General features: G+C 35.0%; 1 protein-coding gene across 2 annotated transcripts in view; it reads right to left on the reverse strand.

Annotated features, from left to right (window-relative positions):
* Window positions 1-23533, reverse strand: part of Fim (plastin-2 fimbrin) — a 163740-nt gene that overhangs the window by 56279 nt on the left and 83928 nt on the right. For both annotated transcript variants that reach the window (XM_081762903.1, XM_081762902.1), the window contains exons 2-3: window positions 10783-10950; window positions 4499-4761 (exon numbers count right to left, since the gene is read on the reverse strand). In XM_081762903.1, the coding sequence (XP_081619029.1) occupies window positions 4499-4761; window positions 10783-10950 (431 nt within the window). The remainder of the gene's footprint in view (window positions 1-4498; window positions 4762-10782; window positions 10951-23533) is intronic.

Here is a 23533-nt window from a genome sequence, read left to right on the forward strand (position 1 = left end):
AGAGGGACGTATAAATAAAAACTAATAAAACCTACTAACTTTTGAACCACCCAACCAATCTCGATCAAATTTTCAACATATATGAGGGTCGAGCCTTGGGTGCTTTTTATCGTTTCACTTTGACATGCCAACCTAGGGGAAGGAGAGGGGTAGATATAAATAAAAAATAAAATAAAAAATAAAATAAAATAAAAATGACTGCCTTTGTGACTTCATCACTCTTGAACCACCCGAGCGACCTCAATCAAATTTTCAACATACATGAGTTTAGGGACAGGGATTACTTTAGGCTATTCACTTTGACGATGCAACGTAGGGGACAGAGAGGGGGAAGAGAAATTTAAAAATGATCAAAAATGGCCGATATTAGTGTTGAATCCAAAGTTTTCGGGGTCGATGAGAGAAACAGTGACATTTCTGATGATGATTCAATCCAAGTTCAACCCTGATCGTTGGGGAGGGGGAGAGTACAACGTAGGAGAGGGGATACACATTTAAAAATGATCGAAAATGATTAATATTAGTGTCGAATCCATAGTTTTAGGAGTAGCTGAGATTAACAGTGACAATCCTGATGCCATTTGCCGCAGCATGGAGGAGGAGGAGGGGATCTATATGTAATAATGATCGAAAATGTGCAACATTAGTGTCTAATTGATAGTTTTCGGGATTCAGATGAACAGTGACATTTCCACTCCGGTTTAAGTCCAAAATCAACCACACCACTTGGGGGAAGGGGACAAAGAGAGAGAGAAAAATAATCGAAAATGGACACTATCAATGTCGAATTTTTAGTTTTCTGGGTCGCTTAGATGAACAGTGATACTTTCGATCCCGTTTAAATTCAAATTCAAACCCGTAACTTGGGGGAGGGGAGGTAAAGATATTTAAAAATGATTGAAAATGATCGATATTAGTGCTGAATACACATTTTTTGGGGAGCTCCTCCGTGGCTAAGCGGATAGCGTACGCGCCTTTGGCGTGGGAGACCCGGGTTCGATTCCCGGCGGGAGCTCATGTGGTTCGGATTCCACGTTAATCAGTAGGTCCACGTCTCATATAGCCTCGCTGCTGAACGGGAAGTTAAACTCAAACTCAACTCAACATTTTTTGGGATCGCTGAGATGACCGGTGACACATCCGATGCCGTGCAGCGCAACTTGAAGAGGAGGGGGAGATTATATATACAGTGGCGGATCCAAGGGAGGGCTATAGCCCCCCCCCTTGACGCTCAGATATACACTGGATAAAATGGGCTTCAATCCTGTTTTATACTGGATAAAATGGCAAAATACGGTTTAGCCCCTCCCTTGATCATATCCTGGATCCGCCCCTATATATATATATATATATATATATATATATATAGAGAGAGAGAGAGAGAGAGAGAGAGAGAGAGAGGTGATCAAAAATGGCCGATATTAGTGTCTGATCCGTAGTTTTTAGGGTCGCTGAAATAAAGAGTGACAATTCCGATCCCGTTTAATGCCAAATTCAATCCCGCAACTTGGGAGAGGGGGGAGATATTAAAATGATCGAAAACAAATATTAATGTCGAATTCACGGTTTTCGGGGTCTCCGAGATCAATGATCTTTCCGATGCCGTTTAAATCGATGCCATTAAAAAGGAAAACAGCATATTTCACGGGTACTAAACACATGAGATACGGAATTGTGCATTTAAATTTTCATTTCAACCCAGCGAAGCGGGTAATATACGGTAGTTTGGAATAAAATGCAGAATAGACTTGGGGTAGGAAGGTTGTTGAGTTAGTGAAAGTTTACGGGTTTCTGCGCTCGAAAGTTAGTGAAAAACTTAACATTGATTAGTAGGATTATGAGGCTTCCGAAGAATGATATTTTTGTTTGAATGTGAATTATTTAGGGAATAGGTTACCTGGGTTCTTCAAATTTATTTGCGATTATTAAAAAACAAGAAATTGAACGTTCATCTCGTCTAACAATCAGTTTTCAGGTAAGAATTTCTATCTATGCATGGAAATTGATTGATTGATTAAGGTTCAATGGGGACGTCAGCATCGCGGCTATATGTCCTTTTTCCCATAAAATCGACTGCTCACTAAGCATGGAAATAACAATTCAGCTAATCTTAGATGATATGTAGTTCACCTGTTTTGGTAAGTGATGGTGTATTTGTTCAAATATAATGATTTATGTTTGAAAGATCGTTGATTGTCATAGTAACAAACAAAAACAAGTCTCCTAAAGTTCAAAAATGCAACTCAGTAAGCGCTTTTACATATAATTTGTTGTTTAAGCACGTAAAGGTTTACGTTTAAAAGAACACTAGTTAATTATGTAGATAAGATTCACTATATTAGCTAGTTAAATGGTCTGTACTGATATAGTCTCAAGACAAACTACTATTCTTTTTTATTAATTAATTATGTAATCTATATATATTGTCAGAAATGTTGAGTTTACTATCTTTTTTTTTTTTTTTTTTTGTTTTCAATACACATTTTAAAAATAATACTCTGTGATATAATGATACAAACTGCGTTATATGTATAGTAAATTAAATGCAAGAATGTCATGTTTCATGCTAACAATTTGTACGGTACACAGTCTGGAAAAAAAGATACAAATTTGTTTTTCTCCTATACGCCCTAACGGCAGAAGTATTTCAAACAAGGGACAACATCTTTACAATCTTTAGGTGTAAAAGAAAACAAGAAAGAAAACATGTATCATATTCCTCCGTTAATAAAACAGCTTTAGCAAAAATCAAATAATGGTAGTTTTTCTTTTTTTCATTCCCCATTCTACAATTTCATTCACTAACTAGTGGGATTTCGTTCATTTGTACTTTTCTTTTGTTAAACGAAATTGAAGTATATAGCTGCAAAGTCTAAATATACAAAGGTAAGAGCTAATGGCCCTGTTAATTACATTTATAATTTAAGAAGACATATTAAACTACCTCCACTTGTTTGTTGTATATATTTCATTGAACCTAAATATTTTAATAACGAATTATCATATCCACTGCAACTTCTAATATTAAAATCAAATTTTTATTATTAGTCTGTTATATAAGTTCTTTCTAATTCTAGTTGTAGTTTAGAAATTAAGATAACCAAAAAAACACACTGGGTTTTAAAACGGGTTTTTGAAGTCGACCCAACCAGAAATATTCCGCAGGTTTGTTTTTTTTTTTTTTTGGGGGGGGGGGGGCACTGTGGCAAACTCTGGCTTGTACGTACAGAAAACTACTTTAATTAAATCGTAACTGTATGTATAGGTCCCCTACTATATATAAAAAATGATCAAAAGCATTTTCGTGATGATTCATGTTCGTTTTCGGCTATTTTGAGGATTATCCTAAGTTACTGCGCCACCCAATTTCGCGGACAAGCAAGAGTTTACTGTAACATATATTTCCGTCTTGTTAATGAGAACGTCACTTGAAGGAGAATTTCCGTCTCGTTACGAAGAACATCACTTGAAGGAAGAAAAGACAACCGGGTATGAAAATGTACCCTTCATTCTTTCAAACTATGTTCCCAGTCACGGAATAAAATCCAAAGGTTTATAGTAACCGCTTGCGATACTGGAAAATTTTAACTTAGTTTACCAGTTCGAGAGTTTCGTAAAATTTCTCTTCTATCATAAAACACTGCAACGTTCCAAGGGAACCAATTATTGTAGTAGGAAATAGTAATCTGCAGAAAGTCCGTAGTCACGAAGGCTTGATAAAAGATAACATTCCAACCATTAGTAAGTAAAATTAAATTATAATTACTCGACTTAATTGGAACATATGCCATTTGACTGGGCAGAGAGCTCTTCATAGACTATAAACATGCCAGTTTATTATTAACTCTAGACTACAGCTTGCTGCATATCTGCAATACTAGAAATATCATTCCCTTGAAAATGTGAATATGCCTGATTTACCCAGTAATGTTTGTAGTAGTACACTTGTTACAATATTCTGAACTTCATCAAATAGATTCACACCGAACTTTCATTTTGATCACTTCTCTGTTTTGTTTCCTTTGACTGTTGATGTTCCGAGAATAAGGGAGACTGCGACCATGTTAACAAACAAAATGATGGAATGATTAAAATGGGAGAACCTAAAGAAAATCCATATACAATGGTGTTTGTCTACCACAAAGGGAACTTGGCGCGAGCTGGGATCAAATCTGGAACACCACGCATCAGGGGTGAGCACTTGACACCGAGCCTATGGCTCCTTGCTCGCTCAACAGCATGTAAGATCAAGAGTTTTATTGTGGTCTATTACATAGCCTGAATAACAAAAACTAAAAATGTTACAAATTTCCTTAAATAGAAAAAAGAAAAGCTCATTGTACGTAAAATAAATAAATAAAGCGTGATTATACGCGGATTCTGTATCTTTTAGGCCTTTTTAAATAGTGGATGAAAAAAAAAAAAAAAAAAAAAAAATCAGCACGGTGTAAAAGACGCACATTTTCAAGCTGTACAATTACCTGAACATGTTACTTACCACAAAAGAATACCATCCTTTACTTTATCGTACAAAGCTTTTCCTTCAGCATCAATAGGCAAAAGGTGACGAAGATCCGTGTCATGAAGGAGGTTACTATTAATCCAGTCGGAAAATGCAAGCTGTTCTTCCAAACGCACAGAATGGGTCGTACCTTCACTAGAAGCATCAGACATCCCGCCTAATGTTTCAAGATTTTCTTTTTTAGACACAACTTGCTTAAACGTGCTTCCAACCTCTTTCGATTTCAAATCTGTGCATAACTGCAGATAAAAAGAAAAAAAGCTTTAAGTATTTATATAGAAAGGTGGAAAGCTTATCTCATCGATTGGAAGGTAAAATTACTGTATTTCGGCAACAAATCACCAACGTAGATATCACAGGTAACCATTAGCAGTAAGGAGCGTTCTATTCAATAATTTTCTAAATAAATCCACTGATGCAGCATCAAAAAAAGGTGTGTACTACTTAAAACTGAACTTCCATTTATTTACGGAATGTACAATTAATCCTACAATCTTTATTGTCTCAAATTTAGTTTTTATTACGCTTTTAAAGATGTAATTGAAGGATTAAAAAATAAAAAATAAATCTGACCTGCTGATTTGAAAATAACCGTGTTCAGGTGAAAGTACGTTGAAAAAATGAGAACAGTGTTTCAATGTTAATTAAAATTTAATTGTTCACGGAACGAGCGTCAGAAAGTTACACGACTGTTTCTCACATCAAGTTTCTCTTAAGAATCACACTAGAAAAAAGCATCTCTACTGAGAAATGTCATAATTCTCACGGATTTCTCACTTTTTCCGTATTCATTCGTTCCATCTTCTAATAACAGTTTGTTCGTATCTTTACAAAGAAACGAAATCTCAATCCATATGACAAACTTCAGTCTTCAAAACATATAGATGTGAAAAAAGGAGATTTTCATACTTATGTAATCCCCAGAAACACATGAAAGATGATTAAAACAGCACTAAGTTAATATTGTAAATCAAAGTTTCTAACTATACTCAAATTACTAACATCGCATAGATACAATCAATAAAACCAATACGGTCAACTGCAATCTCGTTTTCCTCACATTGCCATACTGAACATCCTTACGATTAAAACAATTATCGAAGTAAATATAGAAAGTAGTCAAGTTCAGTCAAAATTAGCATGATCTGGCAAAGCTACAGATTTTCGCCATTGTATTTAGATGACAGAAATTGGACCCTTTCGTTCTATCTTCATTCTTAAATTTGATCGACAACTCTCTTATATTTTTTATAGTGCACGAAGAATTATACATGTAACTGAATACATAACCTCAAATTATAAGTGAACAAAATAATACCTGAACACACTACTTATACAATGTATCGTCCACTACAAGCCCACACAGCATAACTATGTGCTCTAGAAGTAAGACCACGACAATCATGATTGACTTTGTGTCGTTCATATTTATTTTCTTAAGAGGAATCTCAGCTTCGCTACAAAATTTAGGTCTCATCATAATACACATTGAAAACTTTCGATAATTTCAAACTACTAAAAACACGAATTCAAGTGAAAGTAGCATTGGCCAACTCTCGATTTACAATATACAACCTTAGGACACCTAGATTCGACATCGAAATAAAAATAGTGAAACTGATGGTTATAATAATCCTGTAGCATGGAGTTTGTACATAAATATTATTCAAAATCTCACGAGCTGTATGCAACAAGAAAGTAGATAATTAAATCACGATTAGTGTTAATCCCATAATCACACATTCACAGAAAGAAAGAAAACAAAGCATTAAACAAATTTGGAGAAACTAGATCATTTCTAATAGTAGATCGCCTCTAGTATTCTCGTACATCTTTTCTTTTAGGGAAGGGTAACATTTCTAGTCTCATACCAATATCTACCAGCTGTCCGCATGCATTTGCAAAAGAGCTTCTCTTACGATTATTTCGAATTCACTTTCCCCTGAATCTCGAAATATTTTCGTAAATTATTAGTTTTGTTTTGTTTTTGATAGAAATTAGGTATTTCATGCATACGTAGCTCACTACTGGTTCCAGAAAGAAAAACAGTGTTAATTTATTCAAACCCATATTAGATCATGGTTCTATAACATAACTATCACAAAAACAAAAGTTCGTTTCATAGCTGTGTAGTAATGAAGCGAAGAACGATAGTGAAGCTCATTTACCCGAAAATTCAATTTAATATATAACTTTTTTTGTCAATAGTAGACATCCTATCACATATATGAAGGTAATCCTCCTTAATTATATTCAACTATTCATTCGGCAAAAGTAACACAAGCTACTGTCATTTTAATATATCACTATCTGCAAATTCATATGAGACTTATGAGACTCAGCATTATCAAAAGCGCCTGAAATTATGGATTTATTTATTCGAGATATAGTAAGTATGAAGCTACTTCTTCCGTTCATCATTTATTAGATGGCAGTCTTATTTTATTGAAATCAAGTCGTTCTATCAGCAACTTTTTCTTTTAAAAGTGTAAACTACTTTTTAGGATAACTAGGATAAAAGTCACTAAAATCACATAATGATGAAAATAAGTAAATACAAGGAACAACACCTATTATATAAAGTGATTCATTCCACATTAACAGGTATGGGGCCTATAGCAGAAGTAAAGCCAAACACTAACAAGGAAAAAAAAAACGAGGCTATATAACAGTTTCTTGCTAGAATTTAAAAATAAACCAATAATAAAAATCTTCAAATGGTTCAGATGATTCTACGTGGAAAGGTGCTCTTTAAACTTTCAATAACTTACGCATAAAGAATGGCTGGAGAGAAAATATACGATACGGTGTGCGCAACAACCCGACTGGCAAACAAGTCGCAAAGAAAACAGAATCAAAATGTTTATACAATATGTGAAACACCTTTCAGACTATGACAATTCGATACATCCATTAATGATAAATACCAGTGTTGTTAATAGAACAGTTCCCTTGCCGTATGTAGTGTAGAGTACTTTAGTCCCTGTTTTCAATTATTGTCTCATAAGACTATCAGTCTCCAAGTAGATCATATTATGTACTCCCTTTATATGCCACACGCCTTTGACAGAGGTTTGGAGTTCCTTTCTGACACTCTGATTTCTTAAAAAGTTACACAAAAAAGTTGCACTCTGATTTCTTAGAAAGGGTATCACCTAAATGTTCTTTTTAGCAGGTTATAAGTAGAAGTCTCTTAAAGGCTGTACACACAGCCAAGTAGTTTGAGAAATGGAAACAACATTGTAAACAACGATAGAAGTCCATTAACAGATTTTGACAAATGCTGGCTACATGGAAATTGGAACTTTGTTTTAAAGCAAGCTCGAGGTCATTACTCATGCTAGTACGAGTTACATTATTATTATTATTATTATTATTATTATACTCTATGAAATTGTCGAGATGTCACCAGTGTTCAAACTCGTGTATGCTATGTATTGGTAAGTGATACATTAAAAATTGACATCATGATTAACTAGTGTAGAAGTTATGATTAATTAATTGTAGGAGTTACCACAACAGACCATGGTTACATGAAGCATACAATTTAATATAACTACTGTAAGCTCAATATGTCAAGTCAGATGCTACCGAAAATTAAGTTTACAACTTCATTACAGTATATAGTAATAGCATTTATCCCCTTGAAATCTTAAACAAATACGCTGTATTTTCTTACTATATTAAATAAATAAATATTATTTACAGAAAAAGAAGACAAACATCCTTCTTACTTATTATGCCCACGAATAAGTGCATTGTTAACTTGCGTACTTAATTTTTATCACAGAGGTGGTAACATGCAGTTGCATATAATCATTAGTAAGGAAGAAAAATCCTTTTGCATAAACTTCACAAATTCTTCCAATGTGCAACTGTTTCGCTTTTTCCAAAACTATTTATATGATTGGGTTACTGAGGATTTTGACATTAGGTGACATGCCATCGGGAAATAAAGAGTTAACAAGAATGTTTTAAGAAGTAAAGAAAGAATTACGAATTATAATTATTTTGCTAAGGTAGGTATGAATCTAATGGTGTTAAACCCCTTACAGCAGAATGCTTCTGAAGAACCATTTTAAAGAAAGCAGCCAAGAAAAATAAAATCCGAACAACTCGAGAGGGTTTTGTTATAGTAGAGAGTTCGTACACTTGGATTCGAGACATCGCGAAAGTTCATCTCCTGTTTTATAAAATATGATTTTTCTGTCATCAATTGTTTTATTTTCATATGATGAAACTCTGTACGAAAAAAAATGAGAGAGAGAATTTATCGATTTTACTTGCAAGAGATATCTGCTGGCAGCACAAAGAGTTACGACAAATGACAAAAATATCAGAAGAAAGCAAGTTAATTTATACGGATGAGCCTTGGCTATATGTTAAACTGTGCAATAAACATGGAGAGATATTGAAATTAAAATGTCAAGGAAAGTTTTTCTGGTTGGTATGGGTGTCGATTTTGAAGTGTCAAATCACGAACTCCACGTTTTGCTTTACTATATGTTTTCACAAGATCGAATTCTTTGCAAGACTAACAAATCTTGTAAATTAAGAAAAACAATCTTTCATTCCCTTTATTCCCATTTAAACGCGCATTTTACATCTATCTTTGATGTTTCACTTTTTTCTTTAAATCGACAGACGTTTATGTTTTCCATACAGAAAGCAAATTCCTAATCAAACACTTCCCTGTAAGAGTTGTAGAGCCCTAGCTTGCCTTCCTGCCACCAATCTAGAATTCACTTCAGTTTTTTTTTTTTTTTTTTTTTTAATTCTGCAACACACTTATAGATATTGTCTGCCGCTTAAGACGCACACACAGCAAGACAAACGTAACACCAAGATGTTACCGTAAAAGGCATGCAAAAATTCGCAACTATAATCATGCAGGAGGAAGGGCAACTAAAATATAAAGAAGTTCTGTTTACCAGACATCTGAGCAAACTCTTCAGTCACTCAATTTTCTCTAATTGAGACGGATTTCACGAACATTCTTCCACGTGGAGTAAGAGAGTGAGATTCTTCTTCCCAACCAGCTAGGAAGATAGAATCAAAGAAATAAAAAGTTAAGGTCACCAGAAAAAAAAAAATGTTCCTACTGCATTGGTTCTACCCAGCACTTCAAGTTACGTCTATTAACTTCCATATCTAATCCTGTAAAAAGAAGTTGAAAGACACCACGAAGTCACTACATTCTTATGCAGTTATTGTGAGGAATTTCTTGTCCACCAGCATGTCTGATTCCCTAGAATAGTATGTACACAAACATGCAGTAAATAACAAATAACACATAACTAAATAGTAATATTAATAATAATAATAATAATAATAATAATAATAATATTAATAGTAATAATAATATTAATAATAATATTATCATTATTATTAATAATAATAATATTAATAATATTATTATCATTATTATTATTATTATTAATAATAATAATAATATTTCGACAGGCGAACTCGTCTAAAAACATCTGTTCGAGCTCACTGTAACAAAAAACAAACTATTGATATATCTAGTAATCAGTGTTTTAAACTTTAAAAAAAATATTTAAGTAACTTTCATTTTAAAAGAGTGCCTGGTCCAACAATGCATATTCAGGCATATTATTCTCTTCTGACAAATATTTACAAAGGAAATATAAAACCTAATATGCGTGGCAAATTAACAGAAACCAAGGCATCAACATTACAAAGGTTCAATTTTGAAATTCTGCTTTCCTTCAGTTTCTCTGGTATAGGATGGTATGAAATTATGGACGTGACAGGAAAGTTTTTCAAGGCTATGAGGTAAAATTTTCATCATATATGAAGATAAACGTGACGTAAATTGGATACAGCCTATAAGTTGGATTGGTCTGTTTATAGTTCCTTTCCTTTCATGGAAAAGGGGTAGGGGAGGAAATTTGTGGCTTTTATATGACCCAGTCACCACTTCAATCCATTTTTTGAGACAGCGAATAGTGAAAGAAAAAAAAATCTTGGAAGAGGATAAATTAAAAAACGGTATTGTAGACAATACATTCCAGTTTTCTTTGGTATAAAGTTATACCTGTTTTGACTTCCTTAATATGTTCCACACGGATTGTCAAGTACGGCAGAAGCATGTCCCATTATATCCATATTATATATATATATACTTGTTTCCTTAGCAAAAGGAATTCGTGAACTTACACAATGCTGCCACTACAATTTAAACTATACATACATAAGATTACGTAAGGTGCCATTTATACTAAAGATATACACACCTTTTCAAATTCCTCGAATGATAACCTTCCTCGATGGCCTGCCTGGTTTTTATCATCATATTCTTCTATCATCTGTCGAACCTGCCACCCAGGAAGTTTAAAACCACATACGTCCAAAGCACTTTTGAGTTCTGAAAGGTCGATGTAGCCATCTCCATTTTTGTCTATCTGCAATACAAGAGAAATGTTTTTAACACATTTGCCTTATGTACTGGAACAAAGTGAATTTTGATTTATTCAAAAAGCTTCTTAACGCCTTCAACAATACAATTAGAAAGTAAACATCTCTGAGCTTGCTTGAATTAGCAGATAATGTATGTTGAATGTTAGATATTTTGACTTATTTAAACATTTTACCTGTGTCTAGATCACGATCTTCAAATCTTTATTGCGTCATAACTTTTTATGATCACTTGTAAAAATTTCAATAGGTCGAATATATTTTCTCTCTCTCTCTCTCTCTCTCTCTCTCTGTACGACCTATTCCTATCGGTCCTTCGTTTAGACGACCGTATAAGTGAGGATACGCTCTTGCTACCAACACTAAACTTTAGGGGATCATGGTGGGTCAGTGGTATAGCGTTCACCTTTGGTGCCTGGAGTCCATGGTTCTATCTCAGCTCACGCCAAGGGTATTGTAGTGGATAAACACCATGAGCGTGGGTTCCCCCACTTTCTTTTTCCCACCATTCGTTCACATCACACCACAGTCTCCCTTATCCTCGGAGCACTGTCATGAGACGGTAAACTAAAATAACAATTATATTTCGAAGTTCTCTCTACCCATTGGATGAGATATGCACCAATTCCCTCCCCTAAGGTAATGTCAAGTATACACTGAGGCCTAGTTTGGATTGAACATACTAGTTTTTGAGTTGAAAATATAGATCAATTTTCCCACTGATAATTTAAGAACACGTCTTGGAATGAAACTAAGTCTATTTTAACGAATTGCGGTTATGCCTCCGCTACCCTATAATCACAGCAACGTTACTAGATGTAGATGATGAAAGATTTGCACGGGAGAACGAAAGAAAGTGAGAGAACCACCACAAATACACGTAACCTGGAGTCGAACCAGGAATCTTCTGGGATGATCGCTCTGCCATTAAATCACCTGACTCCCCAATCTGGAACTTAAGGTTAGACCTCTTCCCCTTACTGTATTTCAGAATCACTTTAAAAACATGTAAAATTCATTCATGAATATCTAACGAAATGTTGCACAACAATTTATACATTCTTCCATACAGTGGCAATTCAAACTGATGACTACATCAATTTTGCACTTAGTTATTTGTAAGGTAGCCTTCTGTTGAGACTGAAAGAGGAGATGTGTGGAAAATATTACGTGCCTGAAGTTGCCCCTCCTCCCACCTCTCCCAAATTGCACCAAACGTTGCACATCGTTAGTGCACTAAGAACTAACATTAGTGCTATCAGCGTTTACGCGATATTGAAGATTTTTTGTGGGGGGTCAACTTCATATGAAGTGTCCCCCCACTCATCTTTATGCCGATTTTCACAAAACTTAGTGCATCGTTAATGCATCGTTAGTGCACTTAAACACACTAAGCACTACCGTTAGTGCTAGCATATTTTGGGATTTATTCAAGATATTCGGTTGGGGGCCTATTTCAGAAATATCAAATTTCATACAAATTTGATGTAGAAATAGAGATGCAAAAAAGCCGGCTTTTTTGAATCGATGGTTTTTTTCACATAAAAAGCCGGCTTTTTTGGGAAAAAAACGAGAATTTTGGAAATTTTGGCTTTTTTCAACTTCATGATTTTTCTATCTAAATAGCTTTCTTATAGTATATTCTATAGTTAGATAAGAATTCCATGACCTGAATGTGATATTTCGCTCTGAAATTCACCATCAAGATGGATGGAGCACGGGTTTTACGAATTAAAGCTAACATGAAGAATGTAGTATTTGAGGGTAATTTTAGAGGCTATTTAACTTTATTTTAACTTTTGAGTTATCGACATCTCTTTTCTTCTCTAGTTTGTCATCCGTGTTTCATTTCTAAGAGCTTTTAGTACTCTAGCTTCTAGCGCAAAAGTTAAACTTGCCCGTTTTTCTATTTATCCGTCAAAGCGTACGTTTTTCAATATATCCGTCAAGCCGTACTTCCATATTTCTGTTATACTGTAGCTGTGAAGTGATTTAGCAATAATTTTCCGGACACAACCTTGAATACCAATTTATACAAATAATCAGTAGCGGATTTAGAAAAGTACTTTAGGAGGGTTTTTTCTGACTGTTTCGTTTCCTAAAAAGTCCTAATTTTATTTGGGAAGTGCTTGAAGTTTATGAGTACAGGCATAATATTTCGTTTCGTTTATATGTTTAGCAATAATCTTCCGGATACAACTTTAAAAATCATTTTATACTGAGAATCAGTGGCGGATTTAGAAAAGTATTTTGGGAAGGGTTTCTTACTAATGTTTAGTTTTTTTAAACATTCGTAATTTTTATTTGACGGGAGCTTAAAGTTTATGAGTAAAGGCATAAATAATAGATATTTCGTTTGTTGCAGACATTCCGTAACTTTGGGGAACGGGCTTCAGTCTGAAAGACCGCCCCCCTAACCTTCGCAAAACCGTCACTGCTGGTAATTAGTAATAATAACGATTTAAAAACAATAAAAAAGGAAGTCGCCCAACTCACAGTACACGCACTATTTCTACATTCACAGATGGAATGAAGCAAAGCTTTGTCAGAATGTTCGAATGCTGGTTGAATCCCGGACTTCCCGACAGAAGCGCAAAAGCTAATCACTCAGTCATGTTTGTTGTGGAGTTGTATTTAACTTAAGTTAAATATATTCCGTAGTTTTTTTTTTTTTTGGGGGGGGGGGGGGGAGTTCCGTAATGATATGTTGAAACCCTCTTGTTAAAAATTCAGAAAACTTGAGGATTGGGTAAACTGTGATGGTGGTTCTATAAAACTTAACTGTAGAATTTCAAGAATATACAGAACCAAAAGCTCTAGATGTGCAGCCTTTAAGTGTATCATATAAATCTAAGTATTTCTCTTATGTTTTCTTTTAATTTTATTTTGTTTCAAAAAGAGGGTATGGAATATTTTGAAGTAAAAATACTACATACTATTTTGCTAGTTATTTGTGTATTCTTTAAAAAGAAGTGTTTACTTTTAGAGTTGGCTGGTTTACACCAACTTTTTTTTTTTAAATAACTGGTTTAAACCTCAAAAATAAAAAGAATGAAAAATGCGAATCGTGTGAATTTCATGGTAACGTTTCCAGATATCAAACCACCTGCAATAGTTTTATTTCCCTTTCACCTTTTAATCAAGGTGTCCCATGTTCAATTCTCGGTCGAACCACAAACCTTCTTTCATGCGTAACCCAAGTAGCGGTTCGGATGTCAGTTTAAGCGAAAGTCTTCTTCTTGATAACCTCGGTATTTCGTAAGGATGTTAAGCCTAAATATACGAAACAAACCAAATTGTATATTTCTGCATGCCTAAATGCGTGTTGTTTTATAAAGAAGCCAATATTGCTTAAATATATTGATAGAAATTGGCAAAATTTATCGATTGCCTACGTAGCTTCCAACATTAGCTTGGGTTAGACTTTCAATGATATCTACGTACCGGTACTAAATTTGTAATTTAATACCTCAGTTTTAGCGTACTGATTATGGTACGTTGACCTTTAAATTTTACATGCAAAGCAATAACAGGATTTTCCCGTTATTGTCTTACATTTCAAGTAATGACGGGATTTTCCCAATGGCTAGGGCGGGAGATTCTCAACTTAAGAAATTTATTGACCGCACTTCTTTAAGCTTATGGGAGTTCTTCCGGCATAACCCCGCGGTTGCATAATAACATCAAGGCGAAACAAACTTATTTCTGTGAATATGTAATATAAATACATAAAGCAAAAAATCTAAGTCAAAAAAGCCTGGTTTAAACCAAAAAAGCCTGGTTTAAACATCCCCCAAAAAACAGGTTTTTGGCATTTTCAAAAACAACCACGGTTCTTGCCAACTCTGCTTACTTTTGTATATAGGAGGTTAAAAAATTCTTATTATATACATTGGTTAATCCTGTGGAATTCGTAATGTAAATATGTTGAAGAAAAATTGTTTGAAATATTTTTTCGAAATACATAGTTTATTTTCGATGTTTTATATTATTATGAGCATCAACCACTAATTAAATGATTTTTTGTGTTATAGAGAAGCGATACAAAGTCTGTTTTATAAATTTAAAGCAGTATTTTGAAAAAAGCCCAAAATTTCCCAAGCAAAAAAGCAAAGCAGAAAAAACCGAGTTTTTTTCCAAAAAAGCCGGTTTTTTTCCGAGCCCTTGCATCTCTATGTAGAAATATGGGGTTAACGGCAGTAGTTAGTGCATTGTTAGTGCACTTAAACGCACAAAGCACCAACGTTAGTGCTACAATATTTTGGGATTTATTCCAGATTTTTGTGGGGGGCAACTTCAGAAATATCAAAGTCCATAAAAATTGTTAGTGCTTTCTAGAAGCACTAACGAATGGCACTAATTATTTTGTTAGTGCTTGAAGTTTGGGCAAGTTCACCGTGCCCTCCAAAAATATTTTATTTGTAGCACCTACACTAATGAAGTACTAATGTTAGGGGTTGGTGCACCAAGAAGCACTAACAATTGCACTAGAAGGTATCATTAGTGCTCTTGAATTTGACGGAAATTTGATGCAATGAAAAATTCCCCATAATTTTTTATGAGAATTTCGTGAAATTTAATTGGCCATAACTATACTAATAGTGAAGTACTAACGAAACTGTTAGTGTTTTCTAGAAGCATTAACAATGCACTAACGAGTAACACTAATTTTTTCGTTAGTGCTTGTAGTGTAGGTTAAGTTCACGCCATTTCCGAAAGTTTTCTTTACTTGTAACATTAGTGCTTCCTAGTGCACCAACACCTAAGTTTAGTGCTTCATTAGTGTAGGTGCTGCAAGTAAAAAGCCTTTGTGGGCAGCGTGAACTTTGTTTCCACTTCAAGCACTAACGAAAAATAAGTCAATTCGTTAATATATCATTAGCGCTTCTACAAAACACTCATAGTTCCGTTAATGATTAACTATTGATGTAGATATGGCCAATTATATGCCACGAAAATCCCATAAGAAATTCATGGGGAATTTTTCATTGCGTCGAATTTCCGTCAAAATCAAAAGCACTAATGACCTCTTCTACTGAAATCGTTAGTGCTTCTTAGTGCGCTAACAGCTAACGTTAGTGCTTCATTAATGTAGGTGCTACAAGTAAAAACCTTTGGAAACCTTCAAGAACTTGGCGCCCCCACTTCAACCAATAATGAAAAAATTAAAGCCGTTCGTTAGTGCATCGTTCGTGCTTTTAGAAAACACTATCAGTTTCGTTAGTGCTTCACTATTAGTGTAGTTGTGGCCAGTTACATGTCAGGAAACTAACATAAGAAATTTAAGCGGAGTTTTTCACTGTCAAATTTCTGCCAAATTAGAAAACACTAATGATCCCTTCTAGTACCAATTGTTAGTGCATCGTTAGTGCTTCTTCGTGCACCAACCCCTAACGTTAGTACTTCATTAGTGTAGGTGCTACAAGTAAAATATTTTTGGAGGGCACGGTGAACTTGCCCAAACTTCAAGCACTAACAAAATAATTAGTGCCATTCGTTAGTGCTTCTAGAAAGCACTAACAATTTGTATGGACTTTGATATTTCTGAAGTTGGCACCCACCAAAAATCGAATAAATCCCAAAATATGGTAATGCTAACGTTAGTGCTCAATGCACTAACGATTGCCGTTATCCCCATGTCTCTGCCTCCATTTCTATAGAATTTGATATTTCTGAAGTTGCCCACCCCACCGAAAATCTTGAATAAATCCCAAAATATGGTAGCACTAACGATTGCCTTTAACCCCATGTTTCTGCCTTTATTTGTATAGAATTTGATATTTCTGGAGTTGGCCTCCCACCAAAAATCTTAAATCCCAAAATATGGTAGCACTAAATATGCACTAACGATGCGCTAAGTTTTGGGAAAATCTGTCTGCATAAAGATGGGTGGGGGGCTAACTTCATATCAAGTTGCCCCCCCCCCACCAAAAATCTTCAATATCTCGTAAACGCTGATAGCACTAACGTTAGTTCTTAGTGCACTAACGATGTGCAACGTTTGGTGTAATTTGGGTGAGGTGGCGGGGGCAACTTCACACACGTGAAAATATTTTATGTTCCTACTGCTGATTGAGGAATAAGTCTTGAAAAGAAATTGAGTCTACTAATAAAACTCCAACTGACCAAAGCAGTATATATATTTTAAGATTATATATTTGTGTTATAGTTTCGGCTGTTAAATATAGTGTTACGTTACGTTATGTTATGTTATGTTACTTCATACATAGTAACAAGTTACGATGTGTCTGAGGAAGGCTATGTTACATAGCCGAAACTCTAACACAAACATATAATCTTAAAATATATATACTGCTTTGGTCAGTTGGAGTTTTATTAGTAATCTTGAATTTTCCAAAGCTACAATGAAGAATTTACAAATTAAGTCTAATTTACCGTATCACTACTATGCTTTAGAAGCTGCATGTTACTGATCAAAAATCTGCGGAAGAAGAATTAAAAGGGAAAACTCAGAAAATAACAATACGACTGAGATAGAATAAGGAACTCCACGAACCTTCGTAGCGGAATGGACTAACATAGCAATCATCCAGGATAGCATTTTGGGTAGGAATGGCCGGATCCGAAGATCCGGATCTTGATTCTTAACCAAACCCACATCCCAAATTGTGATAAACTTGAATATCTAAAATTCGCCGAAAGTAATTTCACGAAATCCTGAAGAAGAAAACAGAAAATTAAGACGAACATTGACAAGTCTATTTGTCTCCCTCAATCTACTCTGAAGATCAAATGCTTGCCTTATTTAAAAAAAAAAAAAAAAAAAAAAAAAAAAAAAAAAAAAAAAAAAAAAAAACTGATTTGATCCGAATGAGAGTTCGAATGTCGAATCTAGGTCCGTACCCGGTTCCAGGACCGAGATACACACCTGGGATTTGGAACATCTGAAACTAGTATACATTTGAAACCGGAATACAAAACTCGAAGATTTTAAATTCCTCAAGAGAACTATTTCGTTGACAGTTATGACACGTAATGACTAGTTTTTACGTTGTATACCTTACAAAAAGATTTAATAATTATTTAGTAAATCACAATATGAGCACCGAGAATAAAGCATGAATTTTGGTGCTCCTTATCTACATTTGAAATTTCAGATTCATACATAGAATCGGGCTGAAAGATAAATATTTGAGAACTGGAAACCGAAACGTGCTAGAACCAAGATCGTAGCCGATGTAATGTGAACGGAAGGCACTTGCACTAATTCCGCACGTACTTTGGGGAACACGAGAAACTAAAAAGATATATATATATATATATTTTTTTTTCAGGGGTAAGTCGCGCTTTAACATGACTTTTCATTAGTGTTGTATTCAAATACGAAAACTGTAGTGATGATTTGTTTGAAATAAAGCACTTTTCATTTTTAACAAAGTTAGGTACATTGGGGAAAAAAAATCGCAAGGCGCATTCCACTGATTAGGGTGCTAGTTCTTATGGGAGCTTTCACATTAAATCAGAAGATTTCCTAATGTGGGTATCGGATTGTCACAATTCACCTTGCGGAAAAACGTGGTTTATCAGGATGTCGACCAAGACTGTTCAGGACTTGGCCTGAACAAGACTAACCATATATATAGTTGGTTCGACATGAGTTAAAATATCACTAACTGACCTTAAGGGGACAATCGTGATTTAAATATTCCTAAATTAGAAGAGATGTAAAAGTTACGCGTTAAAATAAATCAAATAATTTCGGAATGAAGATATTTATATGCAACCTAAAGAAAGCAATAAAACTCCTTATGTAACATTTTCAAAGCTAAGGATTAGCAGTTGATCTTCTTGAAGAGGGTCTACGACAGCATAACAAATTATAAATCCAATTATTGTAAGTAGTACCTCCGACAGCTTTGCATTTCACATCACAAGCGCCCTTCATTCTGACAAGTGGTCAATTCACTTACGATGACCTTTCAGCCGTTCCAGTAACATCAATATCTCAGTTCGAGTTTTGGAGATCATGCTTCGGTGAACCTTGACTTTCACCATCAACAGCTATTAGAGAATCAGAACTTATTTCTGTACTAGATAATGTGGGTAACTATAGCTTTTCATCTATAGAAAACGGAGAGTGTATGGTATTATCGCAGGAAATATTTGATACATAAGACAGATGGTCAGTATTTAGGAGCAACATTTAAGATAATCGGTTACCTTAAATGTGCTACCGCTTAGCCGAGAAAACCCGATAGGCATAGTCGAGTGGTCTGCGGCATTATGCTGTGGATCGTTTCCTGTGAGTGTCGTGGATTCGAATCCCGCTTCGGGCATGGGTGTTTTTAACTGTCCTCGTTTACTTCTATGTCTGTGTTGTGTCGTAATGGTTACAGTATAATGCTTGCAAAGCGTTCAGCAGGTTAAATGGAGATAATGTGTTAAAAAACTGTTTACCATTAAAATAAAAAAGGGGGGTTAGCGAGTGCGTTCGGTGCCCGTGGTCATGGGTTCAATTTCCGGAAAGACACTCAAGAGTTTAGGTGTTGACTCAGCATCGTGAGGACAATTGGGGAGTAATCTGAAGTAAGAGGTAGCGGACTCCAGTCTAGAAAGCCGGCATTAGGGACTTTGGGTGTCATTCCACTGACAACACATCCCCACTTTGAATGTAAGCTTGCTGGCAGGAACAAAGGGACTGTCGTGCCAAGAGTTTAATTTGTTTTAATTGTCTTAAATGCCTTCTTTATTATTAAATTTTATCCAATATTTTCTTTTCAGCTGGTTTGCGTAACTCAGTGGTAGCTACTTGTTTTATTTTTAATTTATGCTCATAGTTAGCACAACTAATCACTAAGACCACGTTTCCATTTTACATAAATCTTGTAGCTGTCATTAAAAAAAAAAAAAAAAAAAAAAAAAACTTGCAACCCGATCTTTCTATTTACTGTATAGATCTTACAACTTCTTGAAAGCTAGAAAGGTACCTCCACCCATGCCGCACTGTACTCTAGTGGACAAACAGTGAAGCTTCTCAATAAAAACGTGTATTTTGGCGCACTTCCCCTCCCTGTCCAAAAGAATTCGTTATTTCGGAAGCGGCGAAACTGGTTTTTCCTTTATGTCAGCGGGAGGGCGATAGCAGGTAGCAAGCAAGACGTCCCAGAAAGTTGCACATTGTTCAACTCCTTGCAAGATGGAAAAAAATGTGTGTCCCTTTCAAGACTATGTTTACATTATAAAATATGGTAGGGTTTCAAGTTTTTTTTTTTTTTTTTTTTTTATGACAGCTACAAGATTCATTTAACGTGGCAATGTGGTCTAAGGAAAAATAATCTTTTCTACAAAATTCGTCTCGCATCTTTCGTAGCTATAGGGTGTTTTATCATTTTCCCTATTTTTTTCTAGTTTTGCTTGTTTCTTTGCACGGACATTGCGCCCATGGGCACGTGCTTAGTGTATTCATTTACAAAAGCAAGCTTTTTTCCTGACACCATAGGAAATAGGAATGCCCTGTATTAGAGAAATATTGACGTATATAAGTGAATATATTTGTAATTAAGTCATAATTACTTAGTTTTGCATCGTAGATAGTTTTCTCATCCTCATTGATCTCTTCAGCCCCGCTTCCTGAATTCCAGTTCGAGTATTCTCTCTTGAGCAAGGCCCACTTAATGGGGGACTGATGTCTCATGTAGGCCTCTTAACTGTAACATCAGCAATCAAGAAAGCAGGGTTTAATTTGCACTAATTCTAGAACATTATGTTAACTACTAGCTAAATAATAGTACGGAGTGAGCTTAGGCTAGTTGTTAGGATTCTTGCTTCGCAATTGGGTAATATCGGGTTCGAATTTGGAGACCGGCTAAACTGACAGAATTTTCCAGAGTTGTTCCTCAGTTATACTCGGCAAATGCTAGGTTAGTACCTTATTCTAAGGCTCTGGAGACCTTCCTTCCATTACTTTTCCAGTGCTATTTTCATCTGTTGATTTACTACAGTGTAAAATGGCCTCTGAGGATCTATCTGGTAGCTTCTATTAAATAAACAATAATGACATATCTTCATGAAACGTGGGTGTTAATTTAACTACAATCTTACACTCCCAACAGATAGCTTGAGTTTTAATATCAATTTCCTGACATTTAAATACTATTTTCATATTGTTTTAGCTTACAATTGTCTTATGTATGTTCCCACCAAGGATTGAGCCTGATATCACATGACAAATGCGAATATGTTAAATATTCTTGAACACATTAATAACAAATTACAAAACACATCAATGATACGATGCATGAATATGTTTTGGTTACGTCTTGCAATGTATGATTAAAGAAACCTGGAGGGTGAAGAAAAAAATAACGGGAAATCTCCTTTTTATTTACTCCTTCAGCAAACCCCCGAGATCAAAAGGGCAAGCCATAAGTTAGGTGATCAAGTCATACAACGAACACTTTTATTAATAACTAATAACGTACACTCATGTCCAAAATTACTGTCGCATGTCTATAAATATGTTGTTGTAGGAATATTATTTGATAACGAATTCGCCCGGTATTTCTTATAACGTTAGTATGTGTACAATCGGCAAATACATGTATGTGGCAAATTTCGTGTCAAAAGAGCAGTAAATAAGAACAATAAAACGAAAACAAAACTTTCTTGTCCATTTAGCAACCTTTTGTTTTACTCATTCTAATTTTCGTATTTATAATTATTTTCCTCTGAAATTTACCTAAAATATATATTTTTCGATTATACACATAGTATCAGTATTAAAAGTATCCTACAAAATCATTATCAAATTATATTCTTAGAAAAAGACAGTTATAGATATGCGACAATCATTTTGGACATGAGTGTACATACACTATATAACCATATCACTCTCCTGAAATTCTCGTGTGTATGTTTAAAAATCTACTGTTGCGCCACGCCAACAAGTCTATATTCAACAAACTTAAAGTTCGTTACTGAATTCTCTATGTCTGTGTGTGTCTGTCTGTCCGTCTGTTATTTGCGATTTTTTACAATTTTGAACCCTGCATTCGATAGAGCATCAAAAACTACCACACTCGATAGAGCAACAAAAACTACCAGAGAAAGTGATTAAATTTTTCGCGTCACTCTTACTGTTCCCGAGATATTGGCCAAAAAAATGGCCGATTTCCAGAGATTTAAGGAGCCATATCTCGGGAACCGTAAGTCATAGATCATATTGGTGTTGATCAATATCTAAAATGATAATATATATTTTGGTACCAAATAGTAACCGATGGCCATTGTCCAACTAGCCACCAATTAATATGGGTACCAAAATGTTTACCATCCTCTTCGGTATTGATTAACACCAATATTGTATCTCTATGACATACCGTTCCCGTGATATTGGCCAAGAATGGCCAATTTCTAGATATTTAAGGAGCCATAGCTCGGGAACCTTAAGTTATAGAGAGATTATGTTGATCAATACCTAAGAGGATGGTAAATATTATGGTACCAAATACTAACCGGTGGCCACTGTCCAACTGGCCACTGGTTTGGCCTGTGGCCATCAATTAATATCGGTACGAAAATGTTTAACATTCTATTAGGGATTGATTAACATCTCTCTATGACTTACCGTTCCCGTGATATTAGCCAAAAGATAGTTCCGATTTCGAGAGATTTAAGGAGCCAAATCTCGGGAACCGTAAGTCACACAGAGATCATATTATTGTTGATCAGTACCTAAGAAGATGGTGAACATTTTGGTACCAAATAGTAACCGGTGGCCACTGATTAACTGTCTACTGGCCAACTGGCCACCGTTCCCCAGATATTGGCCATAAAAGTTCGAACTTCGAGAGATTTAAGGAACCATATCTCAGGAACTGTAAGTCAGAGAGAGACGATATTTTGCTAATTTTTGCGAGAAAGAGAAGAAGGTGCGGATAAAAAGATTTACTTTTACATCTAGAAACAATCACAGTTATCCTTCCCGCTCCATCTCTCCATTCTTTTTAAGTTCGTTCTGGCAATGCTCTTGGAGCATTCTCAACTGGTATTTGTTGTAACCTTCGAGGTGAAAGATATTCATTATTGCATTTGTTGATAATTGGACTCTAGTGAGAAACTACAATTAATAAAGAGGTTGTTTTGTCTAGTATTCCTGCGATTGGAAGGGCCTGATCTAAAAGATCTTTCATTTTTATATGAGAAAAGAGTAAAGTTTATTTTCTAAGAATAAAATAATTATTTTCAATGTGAAGCTAACATTAAGTTTTGAAGAGGAGCTAAACAAAAGAATTTGTTACCATTTACATCAAATTTCAGACAGTTAAGTTCGCCATACTCTGAAAGGTGAAGAAGTCAAACTTGGAAACATTTTACTAAAGAGTTGAGTTGATTTTGAATTTAACGTCCTCTTCAGTAGCGAGGCTATATGAGAACTGGACCTACTGATTAACGTGGAATCCGAACCACATGAGCTCCCGCCGGATTTTACTAAAGAGACTTCGACAGAAAGTGCAACATGTAAATATTACAAGGTTAAAAAAATAGCACAAATTGTTATGGAAACATTTAAAAGCACAGCATCCTACTAGATTAATGAATCCGAAATCC

The sequence above is a fragment of the Thermobia domestica genome, chromosome 6 (genome assembly GCF_964235325.1).
Source record: "Thermobia domestica chromosome 6, izTheDome1.hap1.1, whole genome shotgun sequence".
Taxonomy (NCBI): Eukaryota; Metazoa; Arthropoda; class Insecta; order Zygentoma; family Lepismatidae; genus Thermobia; species Thermobia domestica.